The sequence below is a fragment of the Ornithodoros turicata genome, chromosome 2 (genome assembly GCF_037126465.1).
Source record: "Ornithodoros turicata isolate Travis chromosome 2, ASM3712646v1, whole genome shotgun sequence".
Taxonomy (NCBI): domain Eukaryota; kingdom Metazoa; phylum Arthropoda; class Arachnida; order Ixodida; family Argasidae; genus Ornithodoros; species Ornithodoros turicata.
The window spans coordinates 132,193,748-132,217,610 of NC_088202.1; the positions used below are offsets into that span (position 1 = coordinate 132,193,748).

The window sequence follows — 23,863 nt, forward strand, 5'->3', positions numbered from 1 at the left end:
CAAATGATATCGGACCAATATCCTGACCCGATATCTGCCCAACTCTGGGCGGTGTTGCAAAGTGTATGTTGGGCCGATATCGGGGGTGTCGGCAGGAGACACATCGGGGTTGGGATAAACAATTAGAGCACAGGTAGCTCACACACTTCTGGTACATCTCACAAATTATACGTAGTGCAGAGTCCACATATATGATTATCCACTGGTTAGTTGCGTGTTGTCCCGAACTGCGGCAAAAGGCAGCGGATCCTCCGAGAGCCAGGAGCACAGAGGTATCGGCCTGCCATCGGTCGCTCATCCACAACTGACATCGGCCCACTGCCTCATTGTGACATCGGCCCTGTGTACAGCTGTGATGTCAGCCCGACCTCGGGGGATTTTTCAAAACGGATGTTGGGCCGACATGATGGGTGTCGGCAAACGAACACTGGGCCACTGTCAGTCCAACATCGGTGTGCTGCCTGGGCCGGTGTTAGATGGGGTAGGGTCCATCTACCTTCCCGAAGGGCATATGGAACGAGAACAAATCTGGTGACGTGGTGAGAGCTCAAGACCGGCGCGGCATTTTGGGCCAAGTTTAGGAATAATTTTCCGCAAATTTGCATTCTCGCTGGGGCCCGAGATTATTTACGCTCATAAACTACTGTGTGGAGATTAGCTTCACGCAAAAATATGAAGCTGATCTGTATTCATTGCTTAACTAAGCTACCGAGAATATCGACGATTCGTAAAAAATGACACTTTTCACATAGTATTTTCAGATACCTGAGGTCGCCTAGGAAGTGAAACAAATCGTGCTATTTGTAGAACAAGTCCTCTCCTGTAACGTATTGAAAATCTACAGGTGTATTTTTTTTTCGTCACCATACTCCGCTGCAGCTCATTCGTTAGTTGACATCGTCTAGGAAGTAAAAAGTGATGCCTTTGTGACCCTCTCCTGTGAAAAGAGACCCTCTCCTTTACCATTTTGAAAATCTCCAGATGTATTTGTTCTTACGCGAGAAAAAAGATTTGACAGCGCACTCGTATCCCGTCCGTAAGGAACAGCTTGGGACAAAAGTTTACGGAACATCGGAGTGTCGCATTTCTCCACTGGAGCGACCCCCAGGTAGTACGCAGGAGTGGACACACATAGTGAGAGATGAATGGAATAGCCGGCCACCCGTTTCTTATTCGACCTCTGCTGGCGTATTTCTTCTTAAACGGGGAAAAAAAAAACTTCGTCAGCGCATTTGCATCCCGCCCTGTGAGGTACCATTATCATGATTTTCCTTCTACTCTTTGCTGTGGATCTTACTGCGCCAGCTGACCATACCTGTTGGCTCAGAGCACGTCAGAACACGACGTAACAGTCTATGAAAACCATTTATTATTGTGTCACGCGCCCTAGTCCCACAACAGAAAAAAGAAAAAGAAAAAATATGGCTGTACGCGCACTGTCCTCCTTTCACTGGAAATAGACGTTTTCGCTGAACATACCTGCACAGAAGATATAGGCTCAAAGTAATAGCATAATAGTACCTCCTGGTACCCCGGATAGAGCATGCCTCATTGCACTAGCCCGCCATAATTGCATCTTCAGCAATTTCTTCTTCTTCTTCTTAAGGCGTCAGATTATCTGCACTCAATAGGGGCGCTGCAAGCTAGCCCTATAACTTCCAACCTTTTAAACTGCACTGCCGTACTGCCAACGCCGTCACATTGCCCTTTACCACGGGATGAGCCAAAAAGGTACTACGTAGCGTTCCAAAGTCATCCTTGTGGAGGCAAAGTTTAGCAATTGTATTTTCTGTTTTTCTATCGCGACGCCAGCGCCATCAGGGAAGTAGTACATTTCTCGGTGGTGATGGTGGTGGTGGTGCTGGTGATAGGGCTCGCCCAGTGCCGTGTATGCCAAAGGGAGTCTGGCCATTAGGAGGAGCCTAAAAAAGAGGCTCGACCTGTCAATCAAATTCAGCGTTTTTCATTGGCTGCTGTTTTCTATGCGGGCGGCCATGACACCAAAATTTTCCCGAAAATGGCGGCGTAGCTTGGAACGGCGAAGCGAGGATTTCATGACCAATTTTTTTCATAAATTACATGAATTGTATTCCCTAAGTGTAGATTATGTTGCAATTATCTTGCAAATCACCTTTAAATTACGCTCCAGTGTCGATGTTTGCCTGAAAATAGCATGTTTCGTCGTCCTTGTTAGGCCTAGTAACGACAGCAATCATAGGCAAATAGCGAGAAAAACGCTATGGATTGCCAAAAATTTGCATTTTATGACATAGTTTTATACATGTACGCACCTTTGCCCATTCTCGATTCAATCGTATTGTGTTTTATAGTTAAAATACGTATAATACCGGCAGTCTGTTCCAACTAGCGGTTCTGCCGGCCAATCAGTTCTGCTAGCAAGCACTTCTGCTTCTACTACTTCTGCCTTCTGCTATTCTACGTCTTCCCGGCGTGCCCCTCACCATCCAGATGGCGCCGTTAAAAGTGAACGCAAAATCCATTATGTTGCTAGGTCGTCAGGGAATATCCTATTCAATCTAATCCAATCCAGTTTCCCGAAAATGTCGGCACCCAGTTAATACAGGTAATATATAGCTTGGATAGCCTGGGGTTAATAGCGAACTGTATTTTGGCTCGTGATTGGCCAGAGAGCTCAAAAAGTGGGTGGTGCTCCAGGTATAGGCATGTTCCATTAATGGCCAGACTCTCTTTGGCATACACGGCTCTGGGCTCGCCGTTGCCGGCCTCACAGAGGTGGAGAACGTCACGACGGACGCCCTGGGGGCCTCGGGGAATGACGACTGACATCTATGTTCAATAAACAAGTGGCGAATAGTGTGTACCGTAAGAGTGTCATGACTTCATGAGTCAGGCAACCAGAAACGACGACGAAACTGTTACGAAGAGGCGGCTGTGAGTACTGGAGGTAGAACTTAGAGAACAGTATAAGGCGAATTTTCTTCAAAGCGTGATAATGGTACCTCACAGACACGATATGAATGCGCTGACGATTTTTTTTTCTCGCTTAAGAAAAATACATATGTAGGCTTTCAAAATGTTATGAGAAGAGCTTGTCTTCCACAAAGGCACATTTTTTTTTTACTTCCTAAACGACCGCAACTATGGAATGACCTGCAGCTGACTATGGTGACGAAATTTTTTTCTCGCGCAAGAAATATATATCTGTCGATTTTCAAAATGGTACAGGAGAGGGTCTCTTTCACAGGAAAACGGCACAAAGGCCTCACGTTTTGGTTCCTAGACGACCTCAACTAAGAAATAGCTGCAGCGGGGTATGGTTAGTTAAGCAATAAACAGAGGTCAGCTTCATATTTTTACATGAAACAAATCTCCATGCATCAGTTTATGCGCATATATAATCTCGGGCTCCTGAGAGAATGCTATCTTGCCGAAAATTAATCGTAAACTTGGCCCAAAACGCGCTCCGCTCTTGAGCTCCCGCGACATCACCGGCATTGTTCGTTCGTTCGTTGCTCGTTCCATATGCCCTTCGAGAAGCTAGATGGGCCCTTCCCCTCTGACACTAAGCAAAGAAAGCACTGAATACCGTCTGCATGTGCCAGAAGGACGCGCGGAACGGACAACACTTTTTCATGTTCGGGTCAAGTTCGAGGCGCCCCCAATGCTCAAGAAATCGAATCTTGAGAAAAAAAAGTTTATATCTTATATACGCACCCCTAAGGGAATGCACACATTTTTTTTCAGCGAAATCTAAGAGGGTCGAGATACACCTCTGGCCGGTTTTGGCTGGAATGGCCCCGTTGAGATTTATAATAAACTGCTTGATCAATCAAGCACCGTTTCCAGCAATGGTATGTGTCATCTCGTTGCATGTTTAAAGTCTGGCCAGTCTGGCATGTTCGGGCAAATTCCCTTGGCGGAGAAACGTTTTGGTATAAAATTCGTTCACGAATGACATATATTCAAATAAATTCAGGCAGAAATAAGGGTTGTATCCACATGCATCATGATTGCCCGTTCCGTTACTTGGTCATTCACAAAAGTGCCACGACTAGACTGTGGCGCACGAAAAAAAAAAAAAAAAAACACACACACAAAAAAACAAAAGAAAAGGAAAAAAAAAAACGATGACGCGTGGTATCTTCACGATTGGCTCATACATGTATACGCACACGCTCGGAGAGAGAGACACACACAAAGAAGGTAGGCCGTAGATGAGGAACTCACCACTTGGAGGACTTGTAGCAGAGCCAAATCGATCTCCACACGAAGTGGCAGAGTAGAGTTGAACGAAGGCCGGACTGCAGGGTCGTAATTGGACATCAGGTAGCGTGTTAGCCGGTATTCCTGCTCGTCTGCTGCTGCATACTTGCGACACACTAGAAAACAAAGATAGCTGTGTATCAGACATACAATGTTCCACACTTTGGTGGGCTCTAGTCGTTTTGAGTAATATGTGCAAGGGGTGTTCAAGTAAAACCGGGACTTCTGTCTCCTGAGTGTACAAATGGCTCCCGTTACTTCTTTTGCGTCATTTTCACACGCGACAGGCCTCCGCGTTCACCACGTAGTGCTCCAAAGTTTGTGCAAAGCAGAAGACACGTGCTGGACAAGATGGCCGACAACGACGTGAGCGCGCACATCGAACAGCGAATTGTCATGAAGTTTCTTGTGAATGAAGGCGTAAAGTCATCTGAAATTCACAGAAGACTTCAGGCTCAGTATGGCCACAATACACTTAGCGGCAGCAAAGCGTTTGAGTGCTGCAAACGGTTTTGAGACGGCCGTACATCAGTGCAGGACGATCCCGGCCGGGGCGGCTCAGAGGCCGGTGTCAGAGTTCCTGAGAACATCCAACTTGTGGAGCGCCTGATCCTCGAGGACCGATGGATAGCATGTCTCGAACTGGTTCGAAAAACGGACCTTTCTGTGGGAACGTTGAACAGTATCATTCATGAACACCTCCAGTTTCGAAAAGTTAGTGCCCGTTGGGTCCCGAGGCAGCTCTCCAAGTTTGACCTGCAGAGAAGACTGGAAATTTCCCAAGAGCTAAGGTACCGTTTCGACACTGAAGGACAGCCGTTCCTTGATCGGATCATCACGTGCGATGAAACGTGGGTGCACCATTTCACTCCTGAGTCTAAGCGAGCATCAAAACAGTGGAAGCATCCGGGATCGCCAGCTCCCAAGAAGTTCCGAAGCACCCCGTCTGCGGGTAAGGTCATGGCCACGGTTTTCTGGGACAAGGCTGGCGTTGTTCATGTTGATTTTCTGCCCAATGGTACCACCATCAATAGTGCATATTACTGCCAGGTTATCAGGGATGTGCATAAGGCGCTGAAGCAAAAGCGGCCGGGCCTCATCACCAAAGGAGTCCTCCTCCTACAGGACAATGCACGCCCGCATACCGCGCATCTCACGACACGTACCTTACAGGAACTTGGCTGGGAGTTGCTGCCACATCCCCCTTACAGTCCAGACCTCGTCCCCAGCGATTTCCATCTCTTCGGGCCACTGAAGGCGTTCCTTGAGGGCCGCCACTTCAGCTGCGACGACGAGGTCAAGAATGCGCCCCGATCGTGGCTGCTACGCGCCGGTAAGGATTTCTACGCAGCTGGCATCCAAGCACTCGTGAAACGCAGGGGCAAGTGCATTAGTGCAGCTGGAGATTACTTTGAAAAACTAATTTGTCGCCTGTAAGTTCATTTTACTTTCGCCGAAAAGTCCCGGTTTGACTTGTACACCCCTCGCATGAATTAATAGTGTGACCCTCGCTCAAGCGTTCATTTCGCAATAAACACCCTCTGTAAACATTCCGCGCTTCCACGCATTTTCGAAAGAACCAGCAAAACATCGTAGTTTCGGATTGTCCAGGGGTAGGTGACGTCACCGCAAGTTCTGGCGTCTGAATCTAGCAACAGCACGCGCACCTTCCCCTATCTTCTTGGTCTCCGCCGTCTGCCCTACGTTGGAAGACTGCCAGCAGGTGTGGCGAGGAGACAGGAATTAACCTTCAAAGAGAAATCATGTCAAGCGCGTGGCGGATTGCGCACGGTATGACGCCAACTCATGCAGGTCAACTGCTCCCAGAAAAAGTTAAGACGTCTGCGCTTGGCTTATGCAGGCGCATCACGCCTCCGGGTCACGACGTAGTTGCTTCAAACTGTTGCCTGTGTACACCGATTATGTTCAGTAAAAACACCCGTAGGTGATGGTAATGTGACAAAGAAAAAAATGGGGATGCCAGTTTCGACGAAGTACCCCAAGCTACCCGAAGCTACCCCAGTACGCCTACACACACATGATGAGGTGATGAGAAAACAAAGAGATGATGATGGAGTTCAACATGTAGTTGAAAAGTTTCTACCAAGTGAGTGTAAAATGTCAGAATCGCTGGGGACACACAGAGCACACATTCAGCGAGTCATAGAATGTCCATAAGCCAGGTTGTACGTAGAAAATCTTCAAGTGACCTCAGCGTCTTGTCGGATGACGGAGGACCTAACAGTTTGGCGATGTCGATGGGGAGTCCATACGAGAGAGGCTCGTGTCTAATACCCTTAGAGCACACCTGTCAAGGATATGTTCTGCGTCCTCTACAACGCCACACTCACTACATTTCGGATAGTCTCGCTTTCCCAGTTTGAAGAGAAGACGTGCTAGGTACGGTACATTGAGCCGTAGCCTATGTAGGACAGTCGTCGTTTGTCGCGTGAAGGAAGGTGGTACTGGAAAGCGTAACTCTGGATCGACCTTGTACAGATGCGAATCCGGAGCAGATCCTGTTAGAAAGGACGCGCTGCACATTTGTTGCTTGAGCTCGTTCAGCATTCGCCCCGCGTACTTCGAGCACATTTGCATGCTTTTAAAGTAAACACGTGAAATAGTCGCGGTAACAAAAAAAAAAAAAAAAAATGAAGAGGCTTCTCCGTCCGCATAGCGCCCGCCTTCTTCTCCGTATGCCCTTTTCTCATCGTGCGGAGCACATTTTCCGCAGGCATACGCTGTGCTTGCAGCTCTTGAGTTGTCTCAGAGTATCGAAATTGATTTTATTATACTTCCGTGTCACATAAACAAACACCATTCGGGGTACTTTAACACGCATTCTGGCAACGAATATGTAAGAAATAGCGAACGATAAAGAAGATAACGAAGGAAGAAGCAAGATGTTCGCTGATGGCATCATCGCATCACATACCGTGTTGTGCACTTCACTCCGTTTTTAGTCCGTCTGATAAATAAAATGGAAATTACAAGGAGATCAAATAGCCGAGTCACGCGAACATCGATGCGGAAATCGAGATAAACACTTAAGCCTCCATGGCGCAGAAATCAATGGTGATTAAGGCAGTTCACGAAAAAGCCTGACGTGTGCTGGCGCCAGCCACGCGGCGCCGCCACATGTCGCCTTTCTCTGAACTATAACAAGAACTATTGAAGTTTGCTTGCTGGAACATGTAATTCTCGGCACAAGTACGGTGAGTTGGCGAGTACACAGCATAAACCATTCATGACGTGCAGCGTTCACGTACGCGAATACAACGCAGACAATGCAAGGCAGTGTGACCCATCGCTGTCGGCAGTAAGATATGCCATTGCGCGGACAACTCGCGACTACATGTGTTCGTTGATGCCGTTTTTGTGGGCGCAGGCGTTGGGTTCTTTTTTGGGTCGCCGGCGTGCGGCGTGAATCGGTATAACGCCGGCGTCATCGGCGGTGGCGGCGTGCTTACAAATACCTGTGGTTTTTGTTTCAACAACAACAATAATTTTATTTTAAGGTCATGAAGTTCATGAGTTCATGAAGGTCAGGGAGTTTCATCGCCAGAGGCGGTAGTCTACCCCATGTGTGTCTACACAATCAACGATGTGCTACAGAAAGAAAAAGATGGCATTCCGCAGCTGTTGATGAGGTTGGATGCGAAAGGCGTCGTCCTTGCACTACACCTTCGGATGTTATGACGAATGCCGAGGTGGACTTGCCGCTTCTGAATGCGCCATCTGTGTATGGTGCTGTAGAGGTAGAAAACTCTTCGTCCACCAGAGCATAGAAATGTGTTCGAAGAACTTGAGGGTGAACCTGACCTCTTCTTTCCAGAAGGTTCGGAAGGCTTACGAAGGTCTGTGGCACCGGCAGAGGCCAGGGGGTTTCCGGCGGTGTTACGTTCGTTCAGGAAACCTGTGAGACTTTGGTGTGTCCTCAGCAGTACTCGATAGAAGTAGCCTTCAGGGCGGTATCGAATTTTCCCGAGGAGCGGGTGGGGTGAGGGGGAATTTCAGCACGCAAACGTATGAAGTGCCGAGCCGTTAGACGTTCACCTATAACCTCAATCAGGGAGTTCACCAGCTTCAGCCAGTACTTGCAATGTTTCAGCCATTGTTGGAACTCCAAAGCAGGGACGAAGGCTTCGAACAAAAAGTGTTCGAAGGGTACTTAATGATTCTGTTGAGGTGCTGTGCAGGACGGGAAGCGTGTAAAGCACTGTCGCCCTCACCAACGCCGCGTGAACTGCGAGCAGGGAGCGCTGATCACAGCACCTTGGTTTCAAGGTGCTTAATGTGGAGGGCCCAGCACGGGACCGAGTCGGGTACAACGCCAAGGAAGCGATGGAAAGGTACTGGCTCAAGCTTCCTGGCACCAACCCAAAGAAAGAAATTTGTTACAGCCTTGCGTGTGCAAGGGATCTCGACGCACTCTTCGGGCGGAAGGTTCATTCCAAGTTGCGTGGGATACGTATGGACGTTATTTAAAGCCAGCTGCAAGCGGCGCTTAATGGCTGGGCGTGATTTTCCTACTGTCCAAAGGGCGACGTCATCTGCATACACGGAAAACGACACTTTGCGAGGAATTACTGATCGTAGATCTGCCGTCACCACATTAAAGGAGCTAGGAAAGCACTTTAATCACTAGCATTTTTTTAACCAAGTGGTTAATAAGCATATTAAAATGCACCATGCGAAGTAATACTATCAACAGGTGCATTAATATCCCAGAATTCGATTTTGAAAATCGCGACCGTGCGCAACGGTGGCAACACCCGGAACGAGCCGTCGAGCCGCTTGCGTCATTTTGACGTGAGAAAGGTGGAGCCCCTGATTGGTTTCGAAGAACGTCGTCTGCTATTTTTCACTCGGAACCCCGCTGCAACGGTGGAAGACGTTTCTTTTGCTTTTTCTTTGGTTTATCAGATACAGTAAACGAAGACTGGTCTACAGACACTGTTCAAGGTTAGACCGTGAGATTGTAGAGGCCTCCTCATTGAACTCCCCGAGCGAAGACAACGAAAAATCGGTCAACCTCTCCCCGCTTGACCTTGCTTTCCCTAAAGCGACCTTCCGGAGTAGGTGGATTATGAAAATAAACTTCAGGTGCCAGTTGAACGCTGTTCTGTCCGTGTCTGTGTTTTGTATGCTGTTCGTTATCGTGGTGACTGTTTCTTGTTGTGTTGTTGGTGGCAATACGTATAAACACAGTGCGGCACTAAGCGCTGCTTCACTTCACGCCTCGAAATGATCGCTGCATGGCTATGACCACTAATTCCGTCCGCTATGTCATTATATCAATATACGCTATATCACTAATTCGCTATGATCACTAGTGCCCGTCACTTTGACTTGCAACTTTGTTAGCCATTCAGTTAATTCCTTATTCAGCTGGAGGAGTGTTCTTGCCCATACGTTGCCAGATACAATCCAGTGAAACCTATCGCAATATGCCGCCGCCGGCACATCGTGGCATCAGGAGTTGAACATTCATTGCCTGAGTTACACACCATCATAGCCAAGCAGTGTCATAAGACCACCACAATTTATGGTCAACTTACCAACCATCGAGCTAAACGAGAATTGGCCGATGCAGACTACAAATGTGGACGACGCAGACACGCAAGTTTGAGTTCATCCGTGCTCGGCGCCATTTGTTTTGTCACCATATAGTGCATCAGTTTTATCCACCATATAGTGACCGACAACGCCGGTTAAGTTTGCATGCACTGAAACAACACGTGACTCGCGTAAATTTTAGCTGACTATAAAATGCACATGTTGCGCGCGGAAAACTGCCAACGGCAAACTGTGACTAACCCACCCATAATATTGCAAGCACACAACTAACCAACCAACATGCCGCCCTGCTAAGCCAAATGGCTTCTAAATGTGTCTTTCGTTCGCTAAGGCGACTTGAACACATATAGAAAATTCCTGAATTTGAGTGGTTAAATAGTGATGTTATGTTCTTAATCGCGGCATAACATCTTACGAAGCAGCATTTCCCCTTTTCCTTGTTTCCAGAACATGAATTTCGAGAACGGGGGTTTCACGACCATGAATATCGAGGTCCTCCCTTATTCATCCCTTGGCAAAGAGAAAGCAGGGTGAAAGAAAACGGAAAGAAAGAAAAGAAAACCAGTCAGCACTGACCCGGATAGAAGCGCGGTCGCCGCTTTCGCACCACTTTTATTACGTCACCAATGACGTTTTTTTCTTTCTCCTCCTCGTTTGACCCGGAGGAGCGAGTCGAGTGGCAACACGCGCGGCGATGTTCAAGTGTCTTTTTTTCTACGAAAAACATCGCGCACAGAGAAAATTTTCGTGTTAATCATCAAGTTAAGTTACCTGCTTCCACAACGCGTTCGGAACGGAAGTTTTTTTAGATGGCTTTCAGAGCTCCTTTAAAGAGTGTTAAACTCAGAATGATTCCTTGGGGGACACCTTGATGAACAAGACGATTAGGGCTTTGGCCTTGGGATGTACGGACGGCGACAGTTCGACTTCTAAGGAAGACTTAGAGCCGGATGAAGAGCCCCAAAAAAGCGCAAGGTGTGCAGCGCACAAATGTGCGAGACGGTATCATACGCGCGCTTGATGTTCAGGAAAACCGATACGACAAGGCGATGAGCACGAGCATGTTGGACTGTAGGTACTAGGGCGAGAACTGGATCAATGGGGCTTTGGTGGCGACGAAATCCAACCATTTCATGAGGGACACCTTGCTTTTCGAGCCACTAGTCGAGTCGATGGAAAACCATTTTTTCCATCAGTTTCCCCATACAGCTTGTCAGGCCCACAGGACGAAGGTAGTAGGGGGCATTGGGGGCATGCCTGGTTTCAAGATGACAACAACTAATGGTAACAGCTAAGTGGTATGGTAAGTGAGAACAACTAACAGGTAAGTGGTATAGAGATCCCTGTTGCCAAGACATATTATACACATGAAGGAGAGCTTGGAGTGACCGTCCGTCAAGGTTTCGCAGTGCGGCATAGGTGGTTTTATCGGGTCCTGGGGACGAGCCGGCGTTACAAGCTTCAGCGCTGTCTTAAGCTCGATTACTGTGAAGGCAAGGTCCATAGCCTCCGGTGGACTGGGCCAGTCTTGGTGAATTTCAGCTGTCAAACTGTAGACAAAACTGTTGTGTACCAGAGTTGTCGAGGCAGCCACCGGTGTCGTTAGTACCAAACAGAAGTCCGTCGCTAGCGTGTTTTCTTGACACCCTAAACGATAGCCAAGGCCGCGAGAGGACCCTTTTGAGCGGGTGCCTTCCTCAGAGGTCAGATTGTCCTCCAGATCTTTATGGCCGGGTTGAACGGTGAAAGATGTCGATAAAACTTACGCCAACGCTTCCGAACTTCTTTCTTAAGTTCTCTTGTTACTTTAGCTTTCATGCGGCGGTATTCCACAATGTCAGTAAGTTGCCCAGTCCGTCGAGCCGTTCTTCCTGCTCGGCGACGTAATGCCCTAAGGTTGTCAATTGCTGGGGAATGACATGGCCTGTTACCCTTGTAGACGTGACCACCGCATCCTCAATGTCGGGTATAATTGCTTGTGAGAGAGCCTCTGGGGTCATACCGGTGTGCACAGATGTGCTGACGCTCTCATGAAAAAGTCTCCAGTTCGTGAAACAAATGATTCTAGTAGTTGCTGAGAGGGGCAGTCTATCGTGCAAAATATACAAAGGAAAATGATTGCTACCTCTAGCGTGGACATCCGTAGCGCACGACAATTGATGTACTGGCGAATTATGTCGGTTGAGGACCACGAAAGGTCCAATACATCGAGTGACGTTGGGGATCGCATGTAAGTTGGCTCTCGATTGTTCAGCAGGCATATGTTGTTATTATCCATGACTTCCAAAAACCTCCTTCCGCTGCCGTCCGTCCTTCGACTTCCCAAGGCCGTGTTATGAGCATTAAAGCCACCCAGCACAAGCGCTGGGGGCTTCCAGTATATGAAGTAAGCGTTCGAGGTCACTCCACGGAACCTGTACCGCGGGACGAATATAGATGCTGACGACCGTTAACAACATGGGTTCAAGGCGGATCTTGCAGGTGACATAATCATGAGAGCGATGACAGACTGACCCTATAGGCGCAGCAACGACGTCATTAGGAACGTAGAGCGCTGTTCTGCTCCCAGAGGATTGATGGGATCGATAGATTGTGTATCCATCAACGCGATGTGCAGAATCCATGCCGTGTTCGCGTACAGCTATGAAAGGGAACTTTTACTGTTGTAGATGTGATTTAAGGTCAGGGAGCTTGTTACGTACGATTCGAGGATTCCACTGCATCGCCATGGCCTTTCTATACAATGCCGTCATACCGTGGTAAAGGTAATGCCTCCAGTGCAAGAAGCACTTGGACATCCTGCAGTTGCGACGCGCCTGGAAACGCAGAGACAATAGCGTTAAGTGCAGCGCAGCAGTGGTGAGGTGATATCTGTCTTCTCGCGCCTGCTGGTTCAGTCACACTGGCGTAAGTGCGTGTAACCTGCCTAGCTTATGAACCAGGGTTGTAGGGTGGCTGCTTGTGATGGGCTTACCCGCTATGGTGTTCAGCAACCTTCGTTCGCATCGCGCAGGTCGAGGTGGAAGTGCCGGAAATTCTTGTACATTTGTTCCGGAGGTTAAAGTGGTACTACAACCCATGGCAGTGTCGGATGGAAGTCGTGGTATCCGATCTTGGTGTTTTTTGGTGGCGGCGGTCTTCACAGGACGTGAAGAAAAGGATGCGGGATGGCCGGATTTACAGTTAGCACACGTTGGCTCTCTTTTGTTGTTGCAATCCGATCTTTGGTGAGGCCCAGCGCATATGCCACACCGTGTAGAACCTCGGTAATTTCGAGCAATATGGCCAAATCGTTTGCAGTTATAACCTTGCATGGGGCCGTCTATGTTCTAATGGACTGCGAAGGTCTGAAATCCCAGGGCAATCCCAGGCAAATGCGCAGAAATCAATGCCGGTCAGAAAGAATTATGTAAGCAATATCGCTCGACCCAGAACGCACTACTTTCTCCGCCTCCCACTAAGCAGCACGCGCCGGCGCGCACAGCGCTAGAAAGGACCAGTTCAATGTTCGGGGTTGGGAGAGCCTATCATCCTACCTTAACGACAACAACAACAAGAATAGCAAAAAAAAAAATAAAAAAAATAAAGGAAGTATTAGAAATCTACAACTGTTTTTCTTTTGTACTGGCACATCGATCACCTGTGCAGGACTATTTTAGTTGCTGTTTCCCTCCCCATGTTGCACCGTTATCCGGATAATCCTGTGGAAGTAGTGTCGAGGTGTAACAATGTTCATCCACTTGCTTTTGGCCGGAACGACAGATTGTGCTAGCGGATTATGGAACTTTTCAATGCGATACCATTTATTTAACGTACTTTTGAGGCCTCCGTGTAGCCGGGGCGCGTCACGCTGGATAGGGACGGAGAGGGGCCCCCTTACTCTCGCGATGCCCACTCTGCCCCTCGTTTGTTTCTTTATCGCGCCTTGTCGGCTAAGAAGAAACGTTTTTGCGGACGCCCTGCTTAATCGCTTGCACGTCTAACGAGATGACGAAAGCCTGGGTACTCGTTAAGACGGGCTCACCGCACATTGCTCGTGAAGTATAGCATCATAAGCCAAGCACATGGTTCCCTTGTAGTGGCTGACATCACGTTGCTGACCTTTGATTTGACAGCCTTTTCTATCGCATAGTTTTCGTAGAGCGCTACCGATATGCTGAAACACCCTAGTGATTGCACAGCGCGTTTCGCGCAACGCCGTCCATGTCGTCCGACACCACGGATTCCGCGGTGTTAAAGGGACTACCCCATCCGGGAACGAATGTGTGAGACCGCTACGGTAATATTGGTCACCGCTTCACCGTCAACTTGGCCAAGTTTCTCTTCCGAAAACAACTGACATATTCAATAAGCGAGTCTCACAGATTCGCACTCCCCCTGCTGCTAACGCAATGATGACGTAAGCCATGCGTCACTGTCCACCCTCTGCCAGACACATGCGATCTATGGAGTCATTTCGCTTATTTCAGGCTATGGAGTGCTCATTTCTACCTCATTAAAGGGCATCTAGCTATAATTTTAATTATTATTATATCTATTGTTTGTTTTAGCGTGATTTGACCTCTTTCCTGATGATAACTACCAGACACAGTCATGTTTCGCACGAGAAGTATGTTGACGTTTTCGAACAAAACACGCTTTTTGTTTCGAAGACGCCGCCTCTGTATCTGTCGCACTCAAGAAAATGTTCCAAAACAATCCCACTTAGAACGACAATTTTTTTTATGTTATCGCAACTTCATTCTTTGTGTGTATTGTCACCAAGTTAAGGGAACCTACCTATTCATTTTTTAAACCTTCGAGACAATTTTTCCCTCTCACCTCGCGCTGCCATATGTGTGAGTTTCTTTCTCTTTCGACTGACGCGATACACTACAGGGAATGTGGTGAGCTCACACGCTGAAAATCTCAAAAAGTGCTTCGGCCCCGTCTGCGCGGCCAAATTAATATAGTCTCCCTGTGCTCAAACATTTTTCTCCGTGTTTATGAAGGCATTCCGTTATCACTCATATTCCATGTTTGTGCGTAGTGTCTGTGGCTTCTCCACTGATCACAGCAGAGTACGCCTTGTTGTACGCAATGTTATACGCATTTAGGACCAACTCTAGACCAAGTTAGGGACCAACTCTGGACCAATTTAAGGACCAATTCTGGACCAATTTAGGACCAACTCTACCACCCTCTGGGCCCGAGTTTACAACCGGTCGTCAAGGATGCTGCCCAGGGCGGGTTGCTGGAGTCCCTCCGTTACAACCTACGCCGTCCTTATCCCCCAAGGTGACGACTCCTCTTTTGTTTTTGCCAAGGGCCCGTGGGAGACCTTTTGCAAGGCGACCCGCGTCCCTTCGTGGTCTTAGAGGGCACAGTCGCAAAAGGAACCCTGAGAGGACCGCGCGTGGCCCCACGTTGGGCGCTAATTTGAGCGATTATTCCCAATCCCACGTTGGGTCAAAGACCCGACCTGCTGCAATCTGTTCTATACCAGGGTACTCAGACTTAGGGTACACGCGGGACACACAAGTACAGTATGACAAAACAGGAAGAGACGTTGATTCCTTACATCACTGCCTATTGTCGCCCGCGCCAGCCGACACCAGCCCACTCCTCTGAGGCGGACGCGCCTGATCCGACTACCTGGCGATCGGAAAAACAATGGGCATGGAACATTGCCTAAATCGAAGGTGGGTAACGCGACGTATTTAACATAAAAAAAAAAACAAAAAAAAACAGTAACTTTAACGCAACTGGAGACGGGGTTTCGGGGGCGGGGGTTCGTGAGCGACACCTTCAATGGTATCAATAGTTGTAGCGGGGGTATGGTGAATTTACGCCACTGTCTTGCCACTGTGTAGCTTATTAAAACCGAATGTCTCTCCGACGTGAATTCCGGAACAATGATCAGTGATGCCTAGAGTCTTCGTAGCATTTCTACTCCAATAAAGAACATGATGGCTTCAGCTCAGTCTGTCGTTTAACCAGGTGCTACACTACTGGCTCCAGGTACGTACGCCTGTAACTTCACGTGCAGCATGCATAGCGACGAGGAGGAGGCAAAAATGCGATGGAAGTTTCTGAGTATCTACCATAGACAGCCTGTGCAAAGTCACACTACGTTCAACGTGCCCTTCGCTTTTGTCATGACCAGTGCGATGAGAGCGAAAAAATTCCCCATCTCGTGGGCGAGGCGAATCTAACCCTCGTGGTTTCTACCTGTCAGACATTGTGTTATCAGCGCTTGTAAACTTGGACGGAGAAAGAAACATAGACCTGACGTCGCCGAACGCTCCATAACGAAATCAATTGGCCAAGGTGGGCTCAAATGGGCTCGGTGGAAAAGGTATTGTACTTTTTAAAGCGTGAGCATCAGAAGTGGCGTTTAAAGGAAAAGTGTCGGTGTCGATCCATGGTCAAAACGTGGAGAGGGAAGTACGCTGCGTGAGAGACCAGGAGGTCAGTGAAGAGTTGAGAGTAAGAGAAAGTATGTCACGGAGCGGAAGCCAATGTACGCGCGCCACGGCGGGTGACGTCACGGAGAGGAGCACATCTGCGGAAGCGGTCTTGGCGGCGCGTCAGAAACGCGGGCGAGTCTGAACTTGCGGGTGTGCAAGGCGCGTATGGGCTGAATTCAAGTACACAATACAGTGTGAACCGAGTACGAGTGCCGGGCTAAGTAGGCGCCAAAAGAAGACGGATTCTGAGCGAAGGCGACCAGCTGCCGAAACCGAGGAACAACGAAAGCAACGTCAGGCAGCGGATGCCACTGCTCGGCGCCGAAAGCAGACGAACGAGACGTAGGAAGAGCGAAAGCAGCGTTTCAAAATACGCCGCCTGCGTGGAAGAAGGCTCACGCCACTGTTGTGGCTCTGAAGTTAGTAACAGCTACTGATAGAGAGATTGGTGGAGAGAGTTGGACAGGGGTGGATAGTGGTATAGTGGGTGGGTCGGCTAACGCGTTTCCGCCGCATTAATTACATTAATCGTCCTTACTTTTTCTGTGCTTCGTTGCCGCACGCCTAGAAATTCTTCTTATCATGTCTATGAAAAGTGGATGACGAAAGCCATTATGTTGTATGGTGGATTAAAAGGCAGCAAAAATGTTCCAGAAGCCGGGACTCATCACAGAATACCAGGAACGGTTAACACGGATAACACACAGCACGATAAAGTTCAAAGCTTAGTCAAACGTTTCGTTTGCCCATGCGCCATAAGACATCATCAGTGCCTGCCAGGGAGGGCAGAATGACGAAAAATACCAACCGCCCCCAATTTAAGAAGGGTCATGTATACATTGGGAGGTGTGCCACGGCTCACATTGCAGACAGTCTTATCTTTACGGATGTGCCACGACAACAAGAAATTACCCTCCACCTTTGGGCCCGACTTATGTCACCGCATTCTTGTAATCGAATCGGTTGTCCAGCAGTGTTCAACCAATTCAGTCTTTGACCTAGTCGCGTTTGTGGCCTTGTCCACGTCACGCTTATGTTAAGATTGTTAAAAGTCGTCGCACTCTACCAGCTACCAGGTAAACACAATGTCTGAAGCATAGCAACTACCCCGTCCCTGCCCTTTGATTTTGTATGTGTCATCTAGATAGAGCAGCGAAGGTGAAGCTCTATCTGACTATAAGTATAACATAGGATCCAATATAACTTGACAATCAGCAATGTACAACGCGTTCTATGGTCTTGGAAAGGCCATATGTAAACTCTATCGGTCTTATGTTATCGATGTCTATACTCATTGTGGCGTCGTTCTTCAGTACCACTACTCTTGCCGACATGCACTCAGGAGGGATGTATGCGTGCTCCAGTGACATATAGTTAAAATGTTCGATAGATCGAAAGTACGAGATGGCCACAGTTACTTGACCGCCCTGGCGTGATGCCATATGCGGGTCTAGAGGGAGCTCGTAGAATACACCGCGACCCTTCATCCGTAATTGTTAAAAACGCAGAAGACGACGTTTGACACAAAGAAGGAGCCACGTAGAGCGGTGAACCTCAATGCAAGACCTCTCGTATACATATAATAAAAATGTAAAACCGGCGAAAACGCGCAATAAGAACGAGCAATAGGCCACGGATCAATCGGTGTGTGGATACGTGTACGTCTTTACCGTCTTAAAACATTGAAGTGGGCCTCTACGAAGGACGAGACAACACGAGTACCGTATTTTCACGCGTATTAGCCGCGGCTTATGCGCGATTTTTTTTTCTTACGGGCGCCCTGCGGCTTATCCACCGGTGCGGCTTATCTGATGACTATTTTTTCCTGGTATTTTCCCCATACGCCGATTTTAACGAAACGGCCGACAGTGTCTCTGGAACAGCACTGCCCTGCCGATGCACGAACAGTGCGTAACAGGGACGGGTCCACATTCGAGTAGATTGATCTTCCGGGTGCATTCCCCCAAGCAGCTTTAAGGAAAGTGGTGACAGTGATTCATGTCTTCTGGAAGATCACTGACCCATCAGCCCACGAAAAACACCCGACAAGGGCACAATCCGATCCTGGTAGAACTCCAGAACTGACCTCCTCTGTTGTACACTGTGCCGATCCCGGAGTATGGACTACAGGCTTTATGGCCTTCTCTATGGTCTCCTTTGTCGCGCAAATCAGTCGTCTCGTATTGCCCGCGGCTTATCTGCAGGTGCGGCTTATCTGCCAGAAAATTTTCAAAACGTCCCAAAAAACGCGTCCTGCGGCTTATCTACGGTGCGGCTTATACGCGTGAAATTACGGTACTTGTGTTGTATCGTCCTTCTTGTGATTTTAGCGCTTATAGTTGCAATCTTCTTCTTCTATAGGTAGGTCTTGATCGCTATAACGCACGCGAATCTTCTACGTCGCACCGTTCATCTAGTGACGTCACTCTGGGTTAGCAGGTCATGAAGACGACAAAGTGAACGTGTCACGGGGATACGAGCCTGTACTTCTCGCACAACGCGACATCAAGCAGTGAATGAACGTTGTTCCTTCCTCGCTCCCTCGTTGAATTGTAGGCCTAATTTTAGCAGATTCTAATCTTTTCTTTGGGAGCCTGAATTTGGCATCATGTTGCCAAGGGCAGATTCAGGTGACTCATCGTCGACGAGCTCCGACATCGAGTTTTCTCGAATGTTACCTTCGGCAAGGGCACGACCAAAGGCACCTTCTAGGTCACCCAAACGTGAAGGCGACCGCATCCCTCAGAACGCTCCAAGTTCCGCAGAGTATGTTTCAGCGGCTAGCACTACTGGTGGGACAACTCCATGCTCTTCGCCCGAGAGAAGCAGGGTTCCTGCCGGAGCTGGTGCCAAGAAGGGCCTTCGCCAGGTGAAGGTAAGTGTTAATATTTCGGTAAGTCAGCTTTCCTTATGCGTTTCGGTGGCTGTGATGTGTTCCGAAAGTCGAATTGTATGAAACTCGCGAGCACGCGCGTAACGTTTTTATTTGAAGTCTAGCGTCCACCAGTGATGGCCAGTAGTTAACGACTTGTAGTTAAAAAGTAGTTATCAACTACTTGCAGAAATGTAGTGGCAACTACTAGTTAAACTACTATTTCAAGTAGTTAACTACACTAGCTAGGTTACTGCAGGCGCCAACTACTTCCGATTTTGCCGCAAGCTTTACGGCACGATTGTGCTCCCGACTTTTACCTCGAGCTACTTGTTTGATGAGAACGGAGGTGCAGAGCAATTGTGTCGTGCATGTGTACTAAATCTTCACTTTCATCACTACTTGTGATTCATATTTAGGTGTCCAAGAACACTATAGAATGGGATTGGTGTTGATGGACAACGTTAAGTAGTCATAGATGTAGTTAAAGAAGTAGTTTTAACTACCTCCACTGAAAAGTAGTTTAACTACTAGTTAAAGTACTCCATTGCAAAGTAGTTAGTAGTTATAGTTAAACTACTGTAGAAGTAGTTAGTGGCCATCAGTGGCGTCCACCACTGGTTCTCTGACTGAGATCTGTATAGGAAGTGCCATGTGAAGAAATCACAATACATGGTCAATCAAGAACATAATTAGTGACGTATTAGCGAGCGAGCCTTTGCAGGGCAGATGTGAAGTATAAATCATCCATTGAGTTCTACACCTTGTCCCGAGGAGGCAGTTCGAGTGTTACGACAAGGAAGCTGTTTCGGAAAACTACATGGACGTTCTGTTCAAAGGGGTGCTTGAGGTCCTCGAGCAAGCACTGGTGTAATGGACAGAGATACTAGGGCCAGCAGCAAATTGATTGTCAGAGAGCAGAGCAATAAAATGAGTGATAATTGATAAACGCACGTCGCACTTCTTACACGCAGTTCGGTGTCTGCAGGGTCCAGTTTTAAATTATTCTATTAGTTACCTGTATTTAAGCGTTTCTATGATGCTTGGAATTCTTCTTTACTGTATACAACACCAGCAACGACAGCAAATGTATTGTCACAAAAATGCGATATAGGATTAAATCTCGGGATGTATTTGCGTTGACGGGCTTAGGGGCTTTTAAAATTGGCGAGCGCGTTTAGAAAAATTATTCATGGAAGGGAACGGGGATGAACTAAAAGGGGGGCTAGAGGGTGTTTTATATGATTTGCGTAATACCCTATTGAGCGCGTCTGCTATACAAGATTGACAGCATTCCTAAGCCTATCGGGCGGAAGGCCGTTATGTTGTGAAAGCTGGACAAGCGTCAGTTGAGATTAGATTAGGGTACTTTACTTCACTGTCAGGTTAGATCAAGTTAGGCTTTCCTTGAGCCCAATCGCTCGCTCTTGACGGCGCCGGCATCATACTTTGCCGCGAAAGTGTTTGAACTTCTCAGCAAGTCTCTAAATAAAGATGGCGGACTATCTTAAAAAACAACAACCGACGATAAACATTGGTATGTGTCACATGACACATTCGGCATTCGTTCTTGTTGCATTTTATCATCTACTTTGCTTTCAGCTAAAAGCATATGCTTTCTTTTTATTTCTCTTCGTTAAAAAAAAGGCCGTCTACTGAGCTACAATCTTTCATACATTCTGTACATTATCTGATTGTCAACTTCAGCAACCCGGCCGCAACTTGGATGAAGGTCAAACCTTGACCGATGACATGTCCGAAGGCCCTCCTAGCACGCACGGCGCCTTGCCTTTCCGGAGTCCAGAACCACTGCCTCGACGTCACAGAGACCACACTAGCAAGCAGCGCCGACTACCAACACGTGATCGACATCGCATCAACGCACCCACAGGCAGGCGTCAGACAGCGCCCCATCCAGTGGACGTAGACGGCATCCAGGACACATCTGCCAGTAGATACCCACCGTGGGAGCCGCCAAGCGACTCCGCTCACGATATGCCATACTTCCTGTCCGTTCAGAAGTCTGTTTCTGAAGGAAATTTACTGATAAGCGCACCTCGAAAACCTAAAAAGAGGCAGCAACCGCCTCCACAGGAACGCGTCAGCCGACGGTCGCACAAGGATGGCAGGGAACAAAAGCCATTCGGGAAAGTTCGAGCTGCAATAGGAAAGCTCACCCTCAGCTCCGTGGACGACACTTCGCCGCCCTCCTTTTTAATCCCGCATAGAGAGACTGAAGGCAGCGACATGAAAGTGTACTCTGTTCATGGAGAGTCTTTGACGCTGGAGACGCAGCAAACAGTAACTGGTAGCAGCCGCAAACCAACCAGTTCCGTCGCTCCGTCCGCGGAGAGCGGCAGCCCTGCACGGCCAGAGCGTGATTCGTGGATTGTTCCAGTTCCATCACCTCGACTGCAGACGATGGTAGCGGTTGAGAGCGGTGGATTTCCCGAGGAAGGACACAGTCACGATGTCTTGCTAAGGGAAGATGTGTCGCCGAAGTATTGGGAAAGGATGTTTGGCAAGAAGGAGTTCGAGATGCGAGACGCGATTGGGTTCGACGCTGCCCAGCGTGAAGCAAGTAAGTACCTTTTGCTCGTTGTGGAATTTTCTCAAAGCAGCCCGTATGGGTGACGATGGCGAATAGCAGCAAGAAAACAAGGACATAGGAACCTATACCCACTACCCCGGAGTGTTCCTATTGTGCAACGTATGGGTGATGTCAGATTAGAAGACCTGGGCCTAGATATTAAACTTGTTTATATTCAACAAGAAGCGCTAAAAGGACCACTTCGCCCGTGTTTCCGCGCGAAGGCAAATAACAATGTTACTTTGAAATCCTGGCCTACAACCAAAACTGTTTTCACGTGGCATCGCGTGCCGTTTGAAGCGAGCTAATCTAAACGTGACGGTAACGCTTACGATAGCAATTGTACTTGAAATGTTTCGAACGGGGGCCCGATGCTTAGCTTTTCGTTATTCTGTAACGCGCGATAAATGCACTATTTTCCAGCCACGAGTTCCCGCGTACGAAGACCAATCACGAGATTTGTTTGATATCCGTGCTTACCAAAACTCTTCGCGTGTCGTCGGGTGACGTCTGAAGCGTGCCAAGTTAAAAGGATAACGATAACTATGTAAATTCAAGATTGGTGTCCAGGTGGAGAAACTCGCACATGGCGAGCGTTATCGGAATTTTTTCCGTTGGCCTGCTCCAAACGTCACGCGACGGCAGGAGAAAGGGGTTCGCGCAGGCATGAGTTTCAAATAAACCTGGGGCTTTAGCGCTTGGTGCGGAATCTCGACATGGTCAACATATGGACCCACAGATTCCGTGACCACATTTCGGGGGACGTATTCTGCCCATTTCTTTCACACTAGTCAGCTTTGACCTCTGTGCAGTTACAGGCGCCACACTGAAAAAATCAGCTGGGGAGGTGATACCAGTTGAACTGAAAACTACTGACCAGATTCCTGAGGAACAAGTCTTGGACTTCTGCCCAGCAATGTTTTCACCTATTGAAGAGACTTTTGTCAAGGAAATCTTCGCTCCTTGGCCGGCACCGAACGCCGATAAAGATTCTGAACATTCAAGGACAAGCACATTCAGAGACAAAAGCCATAGGACAGAGATGGGTAAGCGCATTACGGCGTGTCCAGCTGTAGGAGAGCTTCTGTGGTAGCTTTTATAAAGATCGGAACTAACCCCAATGGCATTCTTTATTCGTTGCGTCCCGTATGCCTTGGCCTTTCGCTAAGCCAGTGGTTGCCAAACTGTGGGTTCACGACCCCCAGGGGGGTCGCGATACGTTCCGAGAGTGGTGGCGAAGCCCGTGGCAGCAGACCGGGAGGTTTCTCATAAATGTGCTTGCAGGCGTCCATCTTGCTCCGCAGTGGACTCAACAAGAAAGTCCCGAAAGTAAACGAATGAATGATGACTGAAAGAATAGTGCGGATATATATAATGATACACTGATGGAAACGTCCTGCTAATTTGGTTTCCGTTAAAGTTACCACTTTTGAATTTCGTTATCGTTTCGGTTTCCGGCAGTGGATACTAAAACAGTGTTGTTTCAGTTTCCATTTTTGTTTCCTGTTGAATTCCAGTAATTACCGTTTCTCGTTTCCAGTAGCCAACCTTGCTTCTGCCGTTGTGAAAGACTTTTGGCCCAGAGAACTCGCTCTGATAGCTCCAATAAAACGTCAGTGTATCGTTAAGGCTAACGTTCATGCGCTGATTGGAAGTCGGCCGGCATCGCTACGAGGGAAAAAAAAAAAAGGGGGGGGGGGGGGTTTGCGACGAGGTCGTCTATATTTATATGGGCCGCGGGGTGGCGAAGTTTAGGAACCTTGCGCTAAGCTGTGATGCTGTTTAAAAATTGTATAAGATGTCGGTTCTGTGAACCTCAATTTTTGCTCCAGTTAAAGCATCCCATCGAAAAATTCATCTCAGCCAATCCTAATGGAAGCATTAGGCCAATAACCCTATCTTAATTTCGGACATTATCAATAGGTCAGCGGCTTAGTGGTCTGATGGGACATTCCCATTAGGGCATAATGGCTTGATGGGAGCTTGATCCGCAACATAAATCGCAGGTTTTCAGTGGAAATCAGCATTTTTTTTTTCTGGCATTTTTTTTTAAACCTCTGCCAACGCTCATTTTATTTTCCCCTGGTTCTATTCGTTTTTGTTTTGTTTCCCGGACAACGGACAACA

General features: G+C 48.1%; 2 protein-coding genes across 4 annotated transcripts in view; one reads left to right on the forward strand and one right to left on the reverse strand.

The window, feature by feature from the left end:
• LOC135386162 (neuronal acetylcholine receptor subunit alpha-10-like) overlaps window positions 1-23,863 on the reverse strand; it is a 203,140-nt gene that overhangs the window by 40,947 nt on the left and 138,330 nt on the right. For both annotated transcript variants that reach the window (XM_064615930.1, XM_064615931.1), the window contains exon 4: window positions 4,210-4,361. In XM_064615930.1, coding sequence (XP_064472000.1) covers window positions 4,210-4,361 — 152 coding nt within the window. The remainder of the gene's footprint in view (window positions 1-4,209; window positions 4,362-23,863) is intronic.
• LOC135386159 (microtubule-associated protein futsch-like) overlaps window positions 1-23,863 on the forward strand; it is a 40,856-nt gene that overhangs the window by 9,793 nt on the left and 7,200 nt on the right. The window contains exons 2-4 of one of the 2 annotated variants that reach the window (XM_064615924.1): window positions 18,636-19,149; window positions 20,854-21,727; window positions 22,549-22,782. In XM_064615924.1, coding sequence (XP_064471994.1) covers window positions 18,883-19,149; window positions 20,854-21,727; window positions 22,549-22,782 — 1,375 coding nt within the window. In that variant the 5' untranslated portion in view covers window positions 18,636-18,882. The remainder of the gene's footprint in view (window positions 1-18,635; window positions 19,150-20,853; window positions 21,728-22,548; window positions 22,783-23,863) is intronic. The other variant, XM_064615923.1, reaches the window with a different exon arrangement.